The sequence below is a fragment of the Pteropus vampyrus genome, unplaced genomic scaffold (genome assembly GCF_000151845.1).
Source record: "Pteropus vampyrus isolate Shadow unplaced genomic scaffold, Pvam_2.0 Scaffold30, whole genome shotgun sequence".
Taxonomy (NCBI): domain Eukaryota; kingdom Metazoa; phylum Chordata; class Mammalia; order Chiroptera; family Pteropodidae; genus Pteropus; species Pteropus vampyrus.
This window is the reverse complement of record NW_011888811.1, coordinates 1,249,964-1,269,235: the sequence shown is the minus strand read 5'-3', so window position 1 is coordinate 1,269,235 and position 19,272 is coordinate 1,249,964. Positions and strand designations below refer to the sequence as shown.

Genomic DNA, 19,272 nt, shown 5'->3' with positions numbered 1-19,272 from the left:
CAATGGAATGACATGGTAAGTACTAAGAGAAATATGGGAATAAGGACTAAGGGAATATAGAAGGGAAACTAAAACCTGGTTTTGGAGAATAAGGGTGGGGGACAGTATGGGACTGAAGCTCCATTGGGCAGTAAGTCTCAGGAAATAGGGAGCAGTGACACCGGGCACCTGACCTGCTCAGAGCTGAGAATGCTTTGGTTTCCAGGAGTCATTAAATCGAGATCTCTAGATGTCTTAGACTGCTCACGCTACCATAACAAAATACTAAGGTCCGGGTGGCTTAAATAATTCACATTTATTTCACACAGTTCTGGAGGCTAAAAGTCCAAGGTCAAGGTGCCAGTGGGGTTGGTTTCTGGTGAAGCCTTTCTCCTTGCTTTGCTGATGGCTGCCTTTTCCCTATGTCTTCACATGGCCTTTTCTCTGTGTACGTAAGGGAAAGAGAGAGATTGAGAGAGGGCAGGGACGGAGGAGAGAAGAGGTGGGAAGAATGGAGAGAGGGAGGAGAGGAGAGAGGGAGAGATCTCAGCTGTCTCTCATAAGGATATCAGTTCTATCAAATTAGGGCTCTGCACTTATGATTTCATTTAACCATAATTACCTCCATGAAGGCCTCATCTCCAAACGAAATCACATTGAGAGAGCTTTAACATTTGAACTTGAGGGAACACAATTCAGCCTGTAACACTAGAGCCGATGGGAACTTTCAGCTAAAAAGCCTGTTTATTGGCTATGAGAATTGCCTGAGGAAGCCCCATGTGCAACACCTGCACAGGGCTCCGCATGTTCTTCCTTCCTCCTGTTTTTCCTGTTAACTGTCCATATAAGATAAGGTAGTTGAGAATTGAGTTAGCGTAAAGGCCTGGGGTTGTGTTGGCGTGGTGGGCACCGAGCAGAGCTTCTGAGGGGTCCAGTGTAGGCTGAGAGCTGGGTGGAACTTGCTGCTGAGCTTCAGAGAATCAGCAACCTGGCAGGAGCCATGGCGGAGCCTGGTGTAAGCATCTGTGGGTGGCCAGCTGAAATCACTTCTGCGGCAGGTGCAGTGAGGTGGAGGCTGATGCTCAAAGACCACGGGAGATGAACCTTGTGCCAAAGGGAGCTGGTAAAGGTCAGCGGGGAAGAACACACAGACCTGGCCTCCCACCCACCCTCCGTCAGCCTCTCCCTGCCCAGATGCCTCCTGGGATGAAGGAAGAATGGCGAGGGAGAAACCATGAGGGGACAGACCTTTGACCAAAAGGAACTGTTTTAAACTAGAAGAAACCAACTTCCTTTAAACTGGCGGCTTCCCTCCCAGCTGCAGTCCTGCTACCAAGCAAGATGCTTTCATACATCTGAGCCTCAGTGAGTACGTTTGGATTCTAATACATTCATATTTACCAGGCACTTATGATGTCTCAGGCATAGAGCCAAGCATTTATTGGATTTTAAAATGTGTTGGTTTAAAACTAATAACAAGGACAAGCATTTCAGAAAATACTGATGCGTCAATGTTCAGCTTAGTGAATTGCTGTAAAATGAGCACTGCTGTCAGAGGTTCCCCTAAGAGTTGTGTGGCCCGGTTGTGGCTCCACACAACTTAAACTCCTCCTCGCCCCGCGTCTGTCCTATACTGTGCAAGGCCTCACGATCCATATCTGTAGTATACTCCCAGCCCTCAAGTTCGAGATGCATTTCCATGCCCTTCAAACAGCCTCCTTTAAGACAGCCCTTGGGACTTGAGTTGCAAACTGGGAGTGTGGTCTTCCCTCAGGAGGCTGGCCTGGAAGACGTGGAAGCAGGCTCAGGTTGCTCAGGCGGGGTTCCCGGAGCCTGATGCCTGGTCTCAGGTGGGGGCATGGGCTCCTGGGGGGCATGGCAGTTGTCCCCTATGGACCCTTTGCTCCTTGGAGAAAGGTGCAGACAGAGAAAGGTCACAGCACAGTCCTCCAAAGTACAGGGCCGAGGGCAGTGTCCTTGGTTGCTCATGTCCAAGAGTGGCCCCTATGCCAGCATTCCTCCTGAAAGAAACAAGGTCAACTCTTCAAGTCATCTTCCAGGCCCTTGGGCCAAAAGGAAGCTCTTCTGAAACCTCTAGTTTCATGTCCTGATGGAGACACCATTGACTGTGCACATATGGTGTGTCAGGTGCTTCCAGACACCTTGTTTAACCCTGGGAGGCAAGTGTTATCACCCCAAAGTCAGAGATGAGGAAACGGAGGCTCAGGAAAGTGCTGTGAATCACCCAAGGTGGTATAGCTAGAAAGTGGCAGATCAGGGATGCTATGGAGCAGATTGGAGCCCTTCTCTAAGTCAGTGAAATTAAAATCCGATGCTCGGCAGTGGCGGAGGGCCTGGTTTCAGTATTTTGATAAGCCCCCAGGTGATTCTAATGTGCACTCAGGACTGCCACCGACTCTTTAAAATCGTACACCATTCTTGTCATTGATTGGGACAGGCAGACTTAGGATAGTGTTTTGAATGACAGCTGAGCTTTTCTGTGGCGCCTGTTGGTACCTGAGGCCTCTGGGACAGCACAGGATGCTCCCCCAGATTCCAAAGAGAAGGAGGGTTGAAGCCAGTGCCCGAAAAAGTTATTGATGTACTGCGTGCAGATCATGTTAGGAGCTCAGCTGGGCTGGGAGAGAGCCCCGAGCTGCCAGGTGTCAGAGCAGCTCAGAAATGAAGGAGCTAAAGATGAAGGCATTAAGTGTTTGCTGGTGTCCCCGGCTTATAGTGGTGCGACTTATGATTTTTCAACTTTACAGTGGTGCAAAAGTGATACATATTTAGTAGAAACCGAACTTCGAATTCCAAATATTGATCTTTTCCCCAGCTAGAGATAAGTGGGCGCAGTATTCTCTCGCGATGCTGGCGGCAGCCCTGAGGTCACAAGAGTAAACAGCCGGTACTCTGCAGTGTGCGGCGTTTCCCGCGCTTTGTTTGGATATTGTGTTTTCCCATCCCATGACGTCTGCAAAAGGCCTGTCTCTGCGCTAGGTCGCGTTCAGCTGTGCGCGTTTATGGTGAATCCCCATACAACCATTCTGGTTTTCATTTTCAGCACGGTATTCAATATTTATTATACAGTCGGCTTCGTGTTCGATGACTCTGCCCAACTGTAGGTGATGTGAGTGTCCTGAGCACAGTTCGGGCAAGCTTAGCTAAGCTAGGATGCTTGGTAGGTTCGGTGTGTTACATGCATTTTCAACTTTGATATCTTTAACTTCTGATGGGTTTGTCGGGATGAAACCCCATGGTAAGTCGAGGAGCATCTGTCCTGATTGCCATGGAATCAGCAAGAAGCTAAAACTGGAGAAAATGCCGACTCCCCCTGTTTTATTTCCCTCATGGAATGGGGCACACTAGTCAAGGGTCGGAGCGATCAGAGCTATGTGGGGGCCAGCTCACTGTTGAGGGCACCCCAAATAAAAGGCTCTGGCATCTTATGGCCCCTGAGGTGGGTGGTGCAGGGGCGGGGCTAGGAGTGGGAAAGCTCTGAGTACTGAGTCAAAGCAGGGAAAAGCGTCTTCAAGGTACCCACTCTTCCCTCCAGAGTGAGGCAGAAGTGCCTGAAGGAGACCTCTGTCTAAGGCCTCAGATAAGGGGACCAAGAAATGGAGGTGATGGATGAGAATGTACATTACCGTCCTGGGTCCTGTGTCCAGTGTGGGGGGGACAGTTTCCCCATGAGGTGTGCCACGTAAAGCCTTTGCGATCATCTCTGTTCGGGCCTGAAAGATTGCACATCAGTTTTCAGTCACGAACTGGGCTCCACAATGTTCATCTCCTCATCCAGACGCTAGGTAGGGTTCCCAATACTTAAGTTGGTTTGAAGGGGCTTTTGTGTTTCTCAAGCAAAAACATTTACAAAATTTTGCCTTTTTATTTTTCTTTTATTTCTCGTGTTTGTCGTTTCCCCTCCGTGGTGGCCACCAAGCCCCCCATTGGCTATGGCTCCAGGTCCACTGTCCTTCGGGCACTTCTCTACCCAGTGCCTCCAGAGGCACTCAGGTGTCTGGAAGCATCACTCAGGAATTCTGGCTGTGTGCAGTAGCCGTTGTGCCTGACAGAATGTTCTGTCTCTGCCGCATAATCAAGATTTCTGAGGAAGAAACCGGCAGTAGTTTTTATGGAGAACATTGTGTTTCTCATCTTTTTGTGTGATTTTAATCTTCTCCCACCCAAACCTCTTTCTTCCCCACTTATTTGTCCACCTCACTGCCTTTAGGAACCCCAAATCCAAGCCCACGAGGACTCCCAACCCCTTTTGGTGCACCATCTCTGCACCCGCCCTCTGCTCTCTGCCCATGTCCTCACATCCCTCCTTGCCTGGCTAAGATTTCATGGTCCATCGTTATAGTCACTTCCTTGCTTAATTCTTTGCCCTTCTTGCCTTCACTTCTGCTCACAAACTGGCCAATTCTCTTAATCCAATTGTGTCTCGGAGTAAATTATTAAATGGAAACTAAGCCACCAATACATGCTACTGACCTCCATTTTCCTAAGACCACAAGTTCATTGTTAAGTTATCAGGTGACCAAAGTTTCTCTTCTTCATAACATGAACCACCAGCCTCCGTCCTTTGACAGAGGGTTCTCTGCCACCTGCTTGCTGCCAGCCCCTGGTCCACTGCCCCATATTTTAGGTTTCTGTTCTCCAGCAGCATTCCATTTCTGGTTCCACCTTCTATGTCGGTTGGGGTTGGTATGTCAGATGGGATAACACTGTGGAAACAAACCCCAAAACTCTGCCCAAATGAAGAGTTTGTTTTCTTCCTCACACTACAGTACCTTCAGTATTTTGAGGGAGAGGGGCCTCTGTTAATTTTAGTCACTTAGAGATCTGAGCTATCAGCGCAGCCACCATCTCGAATGCTGCTGGCTGTGATAGTAAAGGGGAGATGGCCTGGAACATCTCAAACGGGTGACTGAGTGTGCCGGTCGAGAAGTGGCACTCATCATGTCCAGTCACGGCTCACTGGTTGGCCAGAACTAGGCCTATGAACCTGCTCGACCACAAGGGGGCCAGGAAGTGAGCTCCTCTTACGTGTCTGAGAGGGAATTCTGACCTCTGCTGAGCATTAGGGTGACAGGTGACCGCAGGGGAGTCTGGTGTCAGCCTTATTCTGCATGTGGCGAGGCGCGCGGAAGTTAAGTATACCTGAACGTATGCCTTTAAGTCAGAGCAAGATTGGAACCCTGCTTTAAAAAAATTATATATATATTTTAAATCAAGGTGTAATTGACATACAACATTATATTAGTTTTAGGTGCACAACACGATTCGCTTTTCAGAATACTTGCTTTTAACCACTGCTCTACACTGCCTCTCAAGACATCAGGAAATATGTAAATTTTTACCTTCTTGTTATTGTCACGTAACTTGATTGCGATGTGCATAGAGAATGTGGTCTTTTTAAAAAATGTACTGAGTCTTACTCTATGATCTTGCACCTGATCAACTTTCGTAAATGCCCCGCATGTGCTTGAGAAGAATGTGTGCTCTCATTGCTGGATGCAAAACTCAATGGATGTCAAGCTTAACTGTGGTGTTCAAACGTATATTTCGTTGTTTTTGTTTGTTTGTTTGCTTGAGCTATCAATGATTGAGAGAGGGGCCGAGATCTCTCACTGCAATGGTACTTTCATGCCTGAAAGTTTCATCAATGTTAACTGTATTTCCTGGCTATTTTATTACTTGCACATATATTTTATTGGGTTTTTTTTTTTTTTGGTTAATTGAAATTTTCGTGATTATGTAATGACCCTATTTCTTTTTATACTTTTTATTTTTCAGTTATAGTTGGCATACAATATATTTGTTTCAGGTGCACAACGTAGTGATTAGACATTTATATACTTCACTAAGTGATCACCCTGATAAGTCCAGTACCCATCTGACACTGTACATAGTTATTACAGTATTATCGACTATATTCCTTACGCTGTACATTACATCTCCATGACTGTTTTGTAACTACCAATTTGTACTTCCCAATCCCTTTTCCTTTTTTGACTACCCCCAATACCCTTCCCATCTGGTAACCCTCAAAATGTTCTCTGTATCTGAGTTTGTTTGTTTTGTTTATTCTTTAGATTCCACATGTGAGTAGAATCATATGGCATTTGGTAATGACCTTATTTCCGATAATGGCTTTTATGTTCAGGATTATTTTGCTCATCTTAGTATGGGTACATAGGGTTTCTTTTGCTGTTTGCGCGATCTGTTTTTACCCCTTCAATTTCAAAGTGTCCAGGTCCTTTTACTTTTGTTAACATTTATTATTAAAAGTATATAGATTTTTTTCTTTTAAAGCCAATCGCCTTGAATTGGCAAGTTTAATCCATTATGATGAGAAAAAGCACTTAGACACCAGAATATAGAGATACTGAATTTTTTTCTCTTTTTTTCATGTAACTTATAGTTCTGCTTTTTCTCTATTGATTGTTCTTTCTTGCTTGGATATTATAACCTAATCATTTTTTATTTATTTGAATAACATTCTGGTGCCAAATGCTACTTGCCCAAGAGTGAGAGGGTGTTTGTTTTTAAGCACTGGCATGAGTGAGAATTAGGATTGAGCTTTGGTTCTGCTGATACCTTGCTCTGTGACCTAGGGCAATTCGACTTCTCTGAGCTTTTATTTCTCTCCGTAAAATCCTGAGTTTGAATCAGCAGTCTGTGAGATTCCTTCTAACTCTTGGATTCTCTGTTCCATCACTTGAGTAGCCACTGGCTGGTGGTCTGTGAAAAGATCCTAGGGCATCTCTGATCTAAAATTTCCTCTTAGGCTAGGAATTGTCCCCGCCCCTCACCCTAGCCTTATTGAGATAAGAGCCTCTTTAAGATTCCAGATGGTCTTCCTTTCTTCACAGAATTGGGAAGATTTCAGACTAAAGTAGCATTATGAAAAGGGACCCAAGAAAAATGTCAATAATTTAGTTTTACTTACTTGTCCAGAATTGGTTGAATTATAAACTTCATAATTCGGATCGAGAGAAGGAATTGGCTGTGATGACACAGTGTGAGTGGTTATTTTGTATCTTTTTTTAAAAAAAGATTTAGGTATAACCGATACACAATGAACTGCACTTATTTAAAAAAGACAACTTGAGTTTTCACATAGGTATATACCTGTGAACCTATCACCAATTAAGATATGGACATAGCCATCACCCCCACAAGCTTCCTCCCGACCCTTGCTAATCCCTGTCTCCTTCCGGTCCCTGGACCCACACAGCATAGTGAGTTTTTTCAACACTGGATACTGAAACAACTGGGTGAGGATGGGATGGAGTTAACTAGGATGGAGGCTAAGGGAACTTTTTGGAATGATGGAAGTATCTTGGGAGTGGTGATTAGATGGGTGTATAAATTTATCAAACTTATTTACATTATTGTACTTAAATCATGCCTCAATAAAGTCGAATGTAAATAAACAGGTCCAAAAACAAAAGTAAACAGAAGTCAGAGTAGTTCCAAATGCACTGAATTTTTTGAAATATTAGGATTGTCTGAAGTATTAGTTTCCTGAAAACCGGAAGAGCTGTCCTAAGATATCTGAAAACATGCGGTATCAGGATTTTTTATTCACTGTTACACCACCAAAAAAATCCCCCGACATAATATATATTCACCTTTCCAAGTTCAGGGCCTTGAATTTTCTGAAAGGCATGTTTAATATGAAAATTATTCATTTTTTGCGGCGGTGGGGTGGGGTGGGGTGGGGGATCAAGAGTAGCTGACTCCAAACTCTTGCTAGAGAAAAATGAGCAAGTTGGGATCTTCACTCCCCCAAAACACATCTTCATGGCTTTGGTAATCTTCGTTACTATTTCCAGACACTGAAGTTTCTGTTTATAAAGCCTTGGCTGGAAATACGCACTTATTTACCAAAATGTCTAATCAACTGCAGTTCTCGGGGTATACTATTAACCTCTGAGAAAAGCAACATTAAAAAGTATCAGTTTTTATGTAACAGAGGAGGTAAGGTCCCTAGTCAGGTTTTCCAAGTTTATTTTAGGAAAAAAAATAAAAACATCTTTAAAACCCGGAAGCATAGAAATATCTTAAAATAGGAATCTATAAAGCTTTTAGCATAGGAAGTGATCAGTAAGACTTTAGATGCCGAAATATTAACAATGTTTGCTCAATACACAGTACACATGTGAACAGAAGAGACATCTTGCTTTCAAAAATTTATATAGCTCTGAGTATAGAATCCAATACACACCACTTTTCCTTCCTGGAGTAAGTTTATTTTGAATGAAGCTTTTAGATACACTCATGTGTGGCCCTGAACTGCTTTTGCTCTTCAGTACCCTTGGAGAGCTCACTACACCTCAGTCTAGTATTTCCACACCAGACTCATCATTTTCTCCCTTGTCAGTCTCACACTTTTTCATCTTAGTTCCTGCTTACTGGATTTTTAAATAGAAAGGATACGTGCCTCACACGGTAGTCTTCATGTTTTCACCCACTCCTGTGCGCATGATGTCTAAGAAATTATACAACTGGAAAGCATGAAGTCAATTTTCCCATTTAATTCCTCACATATTAAGAAAAATTATTGAAGCTTTTTAAAAAAGCAAACCTAACGGGCATTGCTAATTAAAAATAAAATTTTGATTCAGAAGAACTAACATGTGTGCTTTCTAATGTGGAGAGGAAGGTGGTAAAAGACTACTTCGATCTGACACAGACCAGATAGATTACACTTTCTCTACAATTAATTCGCCCAGATGTTTATTGAATGCCTTCTCTGGGCCAAGTACTGGGGATACAGAGGCGAACAAGGCTGTACAAAGTCCTTTTTCTTGGAATTTACATTCTTCTGTAACTAATTTCAGTGAAACTTTAATCAGAGCGGAAATGTGGGAGTATAATACATAAAATAAAAAATAAAAAGGTACACATAGTAAACAACTTAGAGAATTTATTTGTAAAGTAGGAAATAAAAAGCATGATCTTAACATTTTAGAATACGAACAAAACTAGAAAAAGTTAAACTACAGAAAAGGCGGCAAAGAGGACTGAAGTTGGCTTAATGGCCGAACAGTACAAACCAGCAAAACCCGAGTTTCTTTCATGCAAATGAGCATCGAGGGAGAGTACAATAATGTTGGCAGAACAGGCCACAACGAATATTTTTTAAATTTACATAAGAAACTGTACATAAATGAAAAAATAAATTAGACAATTTACAAGAAACATTTTATAGGTTACAAAAGGTTATAACTTAGTTTATTATGAATAAAATTTGTAGCACATCATACATTTTTACATCACGGATTCAGTGTTAGAAAAATTCCAACATGACAAAGCTCAGACTCGACAAGAACAATGCGATAGATAGAATAAGGCAACTTAAATTGAAAGGCTTACATAAGTAAAATTAACACACAGATCTATGTATGATTTGGTCAATAACTTGGCAGAATTAAGACAAATGCCATTCAACTTCAGTTTCACTGTAGTTCAAATAAAAAGGGAAAGCAAACGATGTATTAAAAAAATGATAAAACCATCTTAACATGATTTACATCCTAATTCCATTAATTATATTTGGGAAAGGAGACTAGGGTATTGATGTCAGTCCTATAAAGTTATCTTCTGTTTCTAAATGTTATAAACTAACAAGAGTACCTCAGAAAAAAGTGGCAAATTTCAAAATGGCTTGATATCTGCGACAACTATAGACTGTGCGGGCATACTATCCATGATTCAGAGATACGATATAAGGCTAAAATAATCTCAAACTATTTGCATTATTTATGCATACTTTACAAATTATGTTAAATGCTGATATGTTTCCTTTGAAAGCTACTGGAACTATGAAGTACTGCAGTATATGAAAGATGTTAAGAAATCGCAAAAAAAAAAAAAAGCGCTATCTTAGCATTGAAATTTAGTTGCATATTTATACAATTCAAAAATTTGAATTTTAATTTCATTCACTCCTTTGAAAAATACATTCCCTATTCTTTTAAACATAAAATTAGTGGCAGCTGAGGCAAAAAGACTGAAAATCTAAATGAAAAGTAATCTTTGACTATGGAACGAACCAGAATGTAAAGATTTTGATTTCTTTCTTAAAGAGAAAAAAAATTGATTTCCTCTTACACATCATTCAGCACTAACTATGGTACCTAAAGTCCCAGCATCAACTCGCTTCTACATTTATTTTAAACAGTACACTGAGAATGTCAGACACATGTCCAATCTGATTATTCTCAGACAATCCTAAGGATAAAAGTATTTTAGGTCTTCATTATATTTGAAGTAGATGACTATAACCCATAATATTTCAACTTATTTGTAGGTAATTAAAATTGTGTTTTATAAATTCCACTATGAATTGTTTGACAAAAGCAATAAATAATTCCAGGAGGAGTTTATGCCACAACTGTCTCCACTCACAATGTTCAGAAATAAACAGCTTAAAAGGGCCAACAAAAAAAATCCCCAGTAGTCTACAGCCATGCCACCCAGAATGCACCCGATCTCATCTCATCTCGGAGGTTAACCAGGGTCGGGCCTGGTTAGTACTTGGATGGGACACCACCTAGGAAGACCAGGTGCTGTAAGCGTTAAAAAATAAAAAATCCCCAGTACATCTAATATTCAAACATCTATGGATTTAGTGGGATGTTTCTTTTTATGATGGAAATGTTTTATATATATGATGCCCATATAATTTTGAAGTTAACACAATAAAAATTCCAGATATCTTTAGACTGAAGTACACATACTTTATAAAACCCTCCATAGTACTTTAAGGTTTATCTACTTGCAGGCAATAGTATATTGCAGGCAATAGCTTAATATTATGAGAAAATAATGTTAACATTACATAGAATTCTACTGGTTTGGTGAGAATTCAAAATCTAGTACCTATAAACAGACGAATAAAATAAATTCCAAAACATGTTGCCAGTTTCTGAACAAACTGTTCTCATCATTCCAAATGCTGCCATGTAAGAAGCAAATAAGTGTCCTTCTCAAGATCCCGATAACTGATGACTACTGTAACAAGTCAATTTCGTCATTTTACAAATAAGGTAACATTCAAAGAAGTTAGACCAGCCACCGGTGCTATTTCTAATACAATATGAAATCAGGATCTCATGTCCACTGACCATACGAGCCAGATAACGCAGCAAACAGTAGGGACTGCTTTAAGATGATGTGAACTCTTTGGCAGTAGAAATAACTCAAAATTTCCATACTCGAAATTTAGATATGGATAAAAGACTGATGACTTTTCACACCACAATTTTTTTTAATAGGCTACTATAATACTTTAAAAGATTATCTGAAGATAGAAAAAAAATTAGCTGAATTCCTTCCGTACCAGAATAATAACACAGTAAAATAAACTTACTGAGAAAATAGGACATTATAGACATTTCATGGCAAATTATCTTAAACAGGTCAAAGAGTATTATTAAAAAAGGCAACATATTTCTAGAATTTTGTTCAGACATATCACAAAACAGTAAGTTAAATGCAAAAGAATGTACCCACATTTTCCTGGCTATTATTTTCAGTTTTTACATGGCTTTAAAGTAGATTTTCTAAACTATAGTCTCAAATGCAATAGGCTGAAAAGCACTGAGCGTTCAACCAGAAAAAAAAATTGACACACTAAACAAAATATGAAAAACTTTGTATATAAGTGGTTACGAAAGACATTTGGAAGCTATCGCCTTTCTAAGCTTTCCGCCCAAGAATGCAACCTTAGAAATCAAGGCAAGGTGTGATGGTCTGCTCTTACGAGGAAAGGGGACTGCTGGACACGGCGGCCAACACCTCCCCGTCAGCTGCATCACTGTGCTCGCAGAAACGAAAACTTTCAGGAACCAGTACTTCCAATATGGCAATCATGCAAGGGCAAAACCTCAGGAATCTTTACAGTCTAATATTTGGCAAATATTCTGAACCTCAGGAAAGACTGTCGATTGCCATGTATATTATTGGCAATGGCACTGACTTCGCCCAAACTCAGAGTCCACCTTTGTTTAGAGTAGCTGAGCCAAGGAATCGCCTGTGTCGATAGGTAGCTGAGTTACTAATACTTTGTCTTTGGAGAAGTCGGGATGCAGAACTAAAAGCCATTAGTTCTAAAAGTCTCTGGTTACAAAAGGCAATCTTTTTTGGGCAGTGGTAGTGGTGTAAAGTTCTTGACCTTCTGTTTTTTTATCAAGCCCCAAAATAAATGGATAGTGCTCCCTGTATTGAAAATTTTATCAGCATTTTTAAGGAATGAAAATTAAATCCAAAAGTTATAAAGAACATTCTCTTGTGTGTACATAACTTAATGAAGAATTAAAAGGGACTCTTCAATCCTTTACAATTGGCTTCTCAAAGTTAGATAAGGTGGGAGGAAAGCTAAGTCACTGAAATGATCAAATTTGCTTCAGTGGAGGGAATACGCATTTTGGAGATTGTGAGAATGTGTCTTGGGCAATTTTATCAGTATCATTGGAAAAAATGATACATACTATGATGAGATGGCAGGATGCAATATAAACTATTTTTGGAACAGTCAGAAATACAGCTTGTCTGTGTAAAATAAACTAGCCCAAACTGTGCTACTTCCTATCTCCCTCTATTTAAAAACTAAGGTTCCCCTCAAACATTCTTTTAAAAGCCCATATTCATGAAGTTTTAATGGACACGATAGTGTTCATTTTTAAGAGCCAGTTCTAAAATTGCACTAATATAATAGCCACTACCCAAATGTGGCTACTGAGGACTTGAAATGTGGTTGGTCTGAATTGAGATGCGCTGTAAGTGTAAAATACAAACTGTTTTTGAAGACTAAATACAAGCAACCAAAACGTAAAATATCTCCTCAACAACTTTTAATATTACATACTGAAATAACATAGTATAGACTGCACTAAACAAAAATATATAATGCATTTCACCTATTTATTTTTTACTTTTTAAATGTGCCTGCTAGAAAATGTAAAATTACGTGTGGCTCGCATTTTAGTTCTGTTAGCACTACTCAAGAACATAGGACTTTGTGGCATTATGTCGATCGGGAGTAGAACCAAACCTACTGACCACTGTTGCTTACAGGGAATTTAAGATCATAATCGAAAAAGAGAATCTCGGAAGCCTCCATCATAACCGTTATCACTTCAGCAGTCCCGGATTATGCACGAGAAGAGCTAAGCGCCAAGAGTGGCAAGGTGGTACCCTCTTCATATGCGTTTTAACAGGTACCTGCAGTTTCCAAGGGCAAAAAGTATCAATCATGGTCCCAAATTAACCAAAGTATTGATCAAATTAACTTATATAAACTTTGATCATTCCATTTCTTTCTGAAAGACTGCCCCAAACCTATAGCTGCTAATGTACAGTTTGTCACAGGAATGTAACTTGAAGTTACTGTTGTTTAAAAATAAAAATTTTGTACAGATGCCTAAATCATAAACTTTTTAAATAAATTGAACAGGTGGCTTTTGGCTGATGTATCTAGTCACTACAATGGCAATATTAAAATAAGACACATTTAGTCATTGTAGGTTTTCAAAGTGACTACCAACTGACATGAATTCGAAGGACCAAATATTCTAAATTCTAAAAAAATTACTTTAACATACTTTCCCCTCTATATATTCACTCCTATTGTTCATGTTCATGTCTTTAAATAAAGAAAACTGAATTTTAAGTATTTGAGCACAAAATCTGAAACTACAAGGAGAAATGTCTTTAACAAGCACCTGTTGATAGTCTACTGACAACTGTTCTCTATGGAGCAAAACTGTTCCATAAAAACACACGGTAATACTTCTTTCTGTAACGCAAAGAAGTTTTAAGCTCTTTAAAGCACATCCAGATTTCCTGGTAGTTTAAGGAGACAAGTATTTTCCCCAAGTCTCTCCACTTCATACACCGTAAGAATCTCAAACAACTTCACTGGACTTTTGGACCTCCAAAATGTCACTGCCAAAGTAAAATCTAAATTTATAACATTATAAAAAATGATTCCAAATACAGAACCAATTCCAAGGCAAAGGGATTTACAAATTCTAGAACTATAATTCTTTTATCACCAGAATGTACAAAACACTGATCCTTTTATAATTCTGCAGTACTGCCTCAGAATCCTAAGTTTCAGAACAACTCATCTTTTAGATTTCTCTAACATCCATTTGGAATAAATGTGATTTTGTTGCTGTTCATGATAGAAATAAATCTTTAGCACTGATGGTTCAGATCGAATTAAACAGAAACGACTGAGTCTGGGCCTGAGGCAGACGTGATGCAGGGCGAGCGTGGAACTCTGCCGGGGCTCAAACCGCGCTCCACAGGAACAGTCCTGGCATCTCACTGCATGGACTCTCAAAGAAGTAATTAAGTCTCCAATTAAAAAATAGTCAACATTTTAAAATGGATTGACTAATAAAATATAGAAAGTGCAATGTCACCAAGTGTGTGCATTTTCTAGGATTCATTGAAAATTCAGGCTAATATTTAACAACAGTATTTCAATTATGGCATTTGAAAAAAGTTGTACTTCTGGAGAAAGATCACATAAATGTGCTTTTTGGGGGGGTATATTAAGAAAATTACAATAATGAATAATATTGCCTAACATTTCTAAAATCCCATAATGACCATCTTTGATTGCCATTTCAATTAATTTTGGTACAGGGGTTGTTACTGTCTGCTTTCTAGTAACCAAAACGCACGTAGAACAGATTTGTAACAAATATTCAGAATCAATTATTTTCAAGACCTAAACATTTCTGAGACATTTTAGATTTGTGTTTGAGCATACAGTACTGCAATATTGGCTACACAAAATAAATAGAAAAATTTTTTTGAGAGAAAGCTCAATTATCAGAGGCTGTATTGCATTTAAAGATTTAACACTGGCTATATACAGGAGGGAAAGCATTTCAGTCGGAAATACTTCACCTGTTACCCAGTCCTCCCTTTCTCTATGGCAACATTTAGCAGCTTACCACTTTGACATTTAAAAATCAACAGGAATAGGGTTACTCTTTTCTTCCTTTGGTTCCCAGTGACAAATAATCCAATGATAACGCCTCTGGTTTTCAGTTCCTCTTGGATGATGTTTATTAGCAGAGACAAACCTGATGCTTTAGCTGAAATTTGGCAGCCCGAGAAGCGCACCGACTGCTCCAAAATATCCCTGTATAATTTAAAAATAATTAATGTAGCTTTTAAATTAGCACACAGTATTAACCACTATTAAGAAGACGTATTTACATTATAATCTTTTTAAGAATATCTAGTCAGAAATCTATGACTTTCCGTGTTGTCAGTTACTGTAACGAGTTTTTCAAACTGTATTCTCAAAATGTACACCTTTGAAATACCATTTTTAAAGTGTGTGCTATCGTGATTCTGTGCCCCTCTCCCCTTTCCTCAGTAAACTTCCTGTGGCTCCACCTGCCACTGCCACAGCGTGCTCCACGCCGGGCAGAGGTGCCCCAGAGCGCACCTTTCCGCCCTATGCAGCGAGAGCAGCGGCAGTGACACGTGGACACTCAGAACAAACCCTCTGCCTGTGTCAGGAGACTCCATATATCCGGGTGACCAGGAACAAAATAATTCAAGGTAAATTTACTCAATCTAAAACATGCGAACTGATCCTTGCTTCGATCAGAATTTAACTAGATGTAGTGAATAAATATGAAAAAAAAACTGGAAGAATAAACTCCAAAATGTTAACTGTACCTCTAGAAGTGGTGGTGAGGTTGTGGTGGGAAGATTAAGGAGAATTTTCATTGCTAAATTATACATTTTTGTACTGTTCACATTTAACATTTGCTATCTCAGAGGAGAAGAAGAAAAATAAAACAGTGAAACAAAATAAATCACCCACTATGTACACCAGCACCCCCAGTATTTAAGGAGCTCACAGACCTGGTAAGAACTGTGAAGCTCCCATCTTAGTGGGGTGCTTTCCTCCAGGTTACAGTAAACCCTACCCCCCCAACTCAAAATGAAGTGAGGGAGTCAGTATACTACTTAGATAAATTGTAGTTTTATGCTTTGCTTATAAATACAGAGCAAGAAGCAATATATGGAATCTGCATATAAAAGCATGCTATTAAAAGTCACAAACATTTTCCTATCATACCTCATGCTCTAGGAACAATGCTTTCAGTTGACCTTTTGACCAGTAATCCAGTGCATATGCCAAAAGTTTCATTGAGAGAGTATTGACACGTAAAAAGTTTCCGACAAAGACAACTCTGTTTATTTTCTACAAGAAAAAAAAAAACAAAAATACCCGAAAATAAGAATTATGAAGTAGATTTCATAGTACAAGAGGGTTTACAAAATCTCTATTTAAAAATGTAAACAACTACCTTTCCTTAGTGTCTACTGCATTCCTGGTACATACCTTCATAACCGTGAAAAAAAAATTAGCTACGGACATGTCACAACACATTAGTCAAAACCCACACAATGCACCCAGAATGAACCCAAATGTAAACGGACTTAGGGTGATGATGCTGTGTCAGTACCCGTTCACTGACTGGGGTGCTGGGTGCAGACAGCAGGGGAGGCTGTGCGTGTGGTGTCGAACTCTCTACCTTCCACTCCTTTTCACTGTGAACCTAAAACTGCTCTGAAAATGAAGTCTATTTTTAGAAAGTTCTGGAAAGACTCTAGTAAATGATTATAGATGAGACTCGTTTTTGAAAATGGCCAAGAAATAATCTATTTAACAAAGTGATCTGGAGAAACATTATTGAGATTAAAGGAAATAAACCAAGGAAGAATATCTTAAATGTGTTTAGGATTAAAAAAAAAGCTGTAAACTTGGCCAGCACGTTGCAGCGCATGCTCAGCGATGACATGCAACCCGTGGACTTCATATAGAATGGGGGAGTACCACTGAGTGGGGTCCGGGCTTCCAGCATTCTCTGTCCCCAGCCTAACCCATCAAGTCACTCTCTCTGCTAAGATTCCACTCAGTAATTTGGTTCCTTAGGTATCTCTATGATTAGGAAACCTTACACAGAGGAACTGGTGTTTGTATCTCCAGAAAACCTATTTCTACTCTCACAATAATATATTGACTTTGAGTATACATTTTTTCACATTAAATTTGGACAGTGTAAACTATGGGCCTAATTACTGTTAAGACAACTGGCCAGTGAAAGTCTAGATCTACAGGGCTAGGAAAAAAGGTACCAGATTACTGTGAGCCCCCAAAAGTGAAATATTGCCTAAACCTAGGTTAAAATGCCTGCTAGCAGCTCTCTCAACCAACTTACTGCATGGTTATTAAGAAACTAGAAAGAGAAAATTCTGGATTTAAACAGAATAATTCAAAGGATTAATTCAGGTTTTTGCATAGCTGTTCTCTGTATTGGAGTCTCTTTTCCCCCAAATATCTATGTCAGATTCTTTCACTTCCTTCAAATCTTTGACCAAAGGTCACATTTTCAATAAAGCCTCTGTCAACCAGCCAATCACTTGGCAGTTTGTCCTCTGCCACTCTCCGGTCTAGTCTTAATTCTGTTTGTCTAGTTGATTTCCTCTTTTCAAAAACAGCATTTGTCACCTAACACAAACTGAACGGTTTACTTTCACGACATCACTGGAGTGAGTGGAAGCTCCACAAAGTCAGAGACCACTGTTTTCTTCACTGAGGCCCAGGTGCCTAGAACAATGCTTGGGACATGGCGGTCTTTAAATATTTACTCACTGAATAAGTGAATGAATAAACAACTGAAGGGTTCCTTCAAACAGCAGAATTCTCTATTCAAAGTATTTGATATTTCCAAAAATTAAATGGACAAATATATCTACCACATGAAGGCAGAATTGTAATATATAGTCTCCTTCAAATAAAAATAACCCAACTATTAGATAAATCTAGCAATAAATGCTTTTCAGAAATATACATTATTCAGATGTCACGTGAAGAACAGTCTCAATGCCTTCATAGCCCTGTACAATGCTGCTTGATCCATATGCAACAAGGCAGCACTGTAAAGAAGCCGAGGGCAGTAAGAAAATTTTCAAGCACTTCACTAATCAAATGCAACATTAACAGAACAATAACAACAACAAACCCTACTTTTTTATATCTTCAAGAGATTTAGATTTACAGTCATGTGCCCATAATATTTTGGTCAACAATGAACCGCATCTATGATAGTTGTCCCATATGATTATGGACCAGAAAACTTCCACTGCCTAGTGATGTCATAGCTGTGTCACAGCCATCTTAATGTCACAGCACAACCCATTATTCACGTGTTTGTGGTGATGCTGCACCACCGGTCCGTATAAAACTATAGCACATACAAGTGTGTACGGTACAGAATACCTGATAATACACAACTATGTTACTGGTTTATTTACTAACTTTCTATTATTCAGAGTGTGGTCTTTCTATTTACATATAAAAAAAGTTTACAGTAAAACAGTGCCACATCTTGCTGGCAGCACCTTCACACATTTTGTGTTTACCAGGTCTCTTGGTTGCATCATTTTTTCTTGTGATTGATTTAATCTCGTGTCGTTTTGGACAGTAACATGCTGTTCAGGCGTGTAGCCTAGGAGCAGCAGGCTACCCCACACAGCCTAGGTGTGTAGCAGGCTAGACCATCTAGGTTTTTCTATAAGTGCACTTAAGATGTTCACACAACGAAATCACCTAACCACGAATTTTAAGGGGCACATGACTGTATTTCTGAAATGGTGAAATGTAAATATCTACTTGTCCGATTTCCAATTTGTATGCTACTTTCTTTAAAGGTAGTATAACAACTGGGCACATAACACGTATTAATGAACCTTGAGATTTAATGGATTAGGAGGTATTCATCCCACAGGCCTCCTTAGGGAACATGGAGAAGCCCTGCTATATGTACATAAAACTCCAATTCACATTTTTCATATAATTAACTTTTTTACCTCATTAACAGCACACATTCGTGCCACAGAACCAATGTTGTTGGTGATAGTAACCAGAGTTGCTCTCGCTAGATCTTCTTTACTAACAGATTCTCGCTTCTCCTTATAAATCATATTCCCAAAACTGCAGAGAAATGAAAAAACAAAATCAAATTTGATAAAACACATTTCATACATTTTGGGAATTTATCCTACAGATAAATCAACGCATATACAAGATTACTCACTGATCCACTGAACTGTACATAGGAAAATACTGCAAACGATTCAGGTATCAAACAATGAAGCACCATGAAGCTGCTAATTATAAGGAAGAGAGGGAGGGGAAGGAGTGAAGGAGTGGAGGGAGGGAGTGGAGGAGGG

At 39.6% G+C, this 19,272-nt stretch overlaps 1 protein-coding gene and 1 pseudogene across 1 annotated transcript in view; one reads left to right on the top strand and one right to left on the bottom strand.

The window, feature by feature from the left end:
- Positions 1–8,897: 8,897 nt before the first annotated feature.
- Positions 8,898–19,272, bottom strand: part of PANK3 (pantothenate kinase 3) — a 25,754-nt gene continuing 15,379 nt past the window's right edge. The window contains exons 5-7 of the mRNA XM_011356693.2: positions 18,910–19,033; positions 16,112–16,237; positions 8,898–15,157 (exon numbers count right to left, since the gene is read on the bottom strand). Of these exons, the coding sequence (XP_011354995.1) occupies positions 15,107–15,157; positions 16,112–16,237; positions 18,910–19,033 (301 nt within the window). The 3' untranslated portion in view covers positions 8,898–15,106. The remainder of the gene's footprint in view (positions 15,158–16,111; positions 16,238–18,909; positions 19,034–19,272) is intronic.
- Positions 10,453–10,571, top strand: LOC111737741 (annotated as a pseudogene).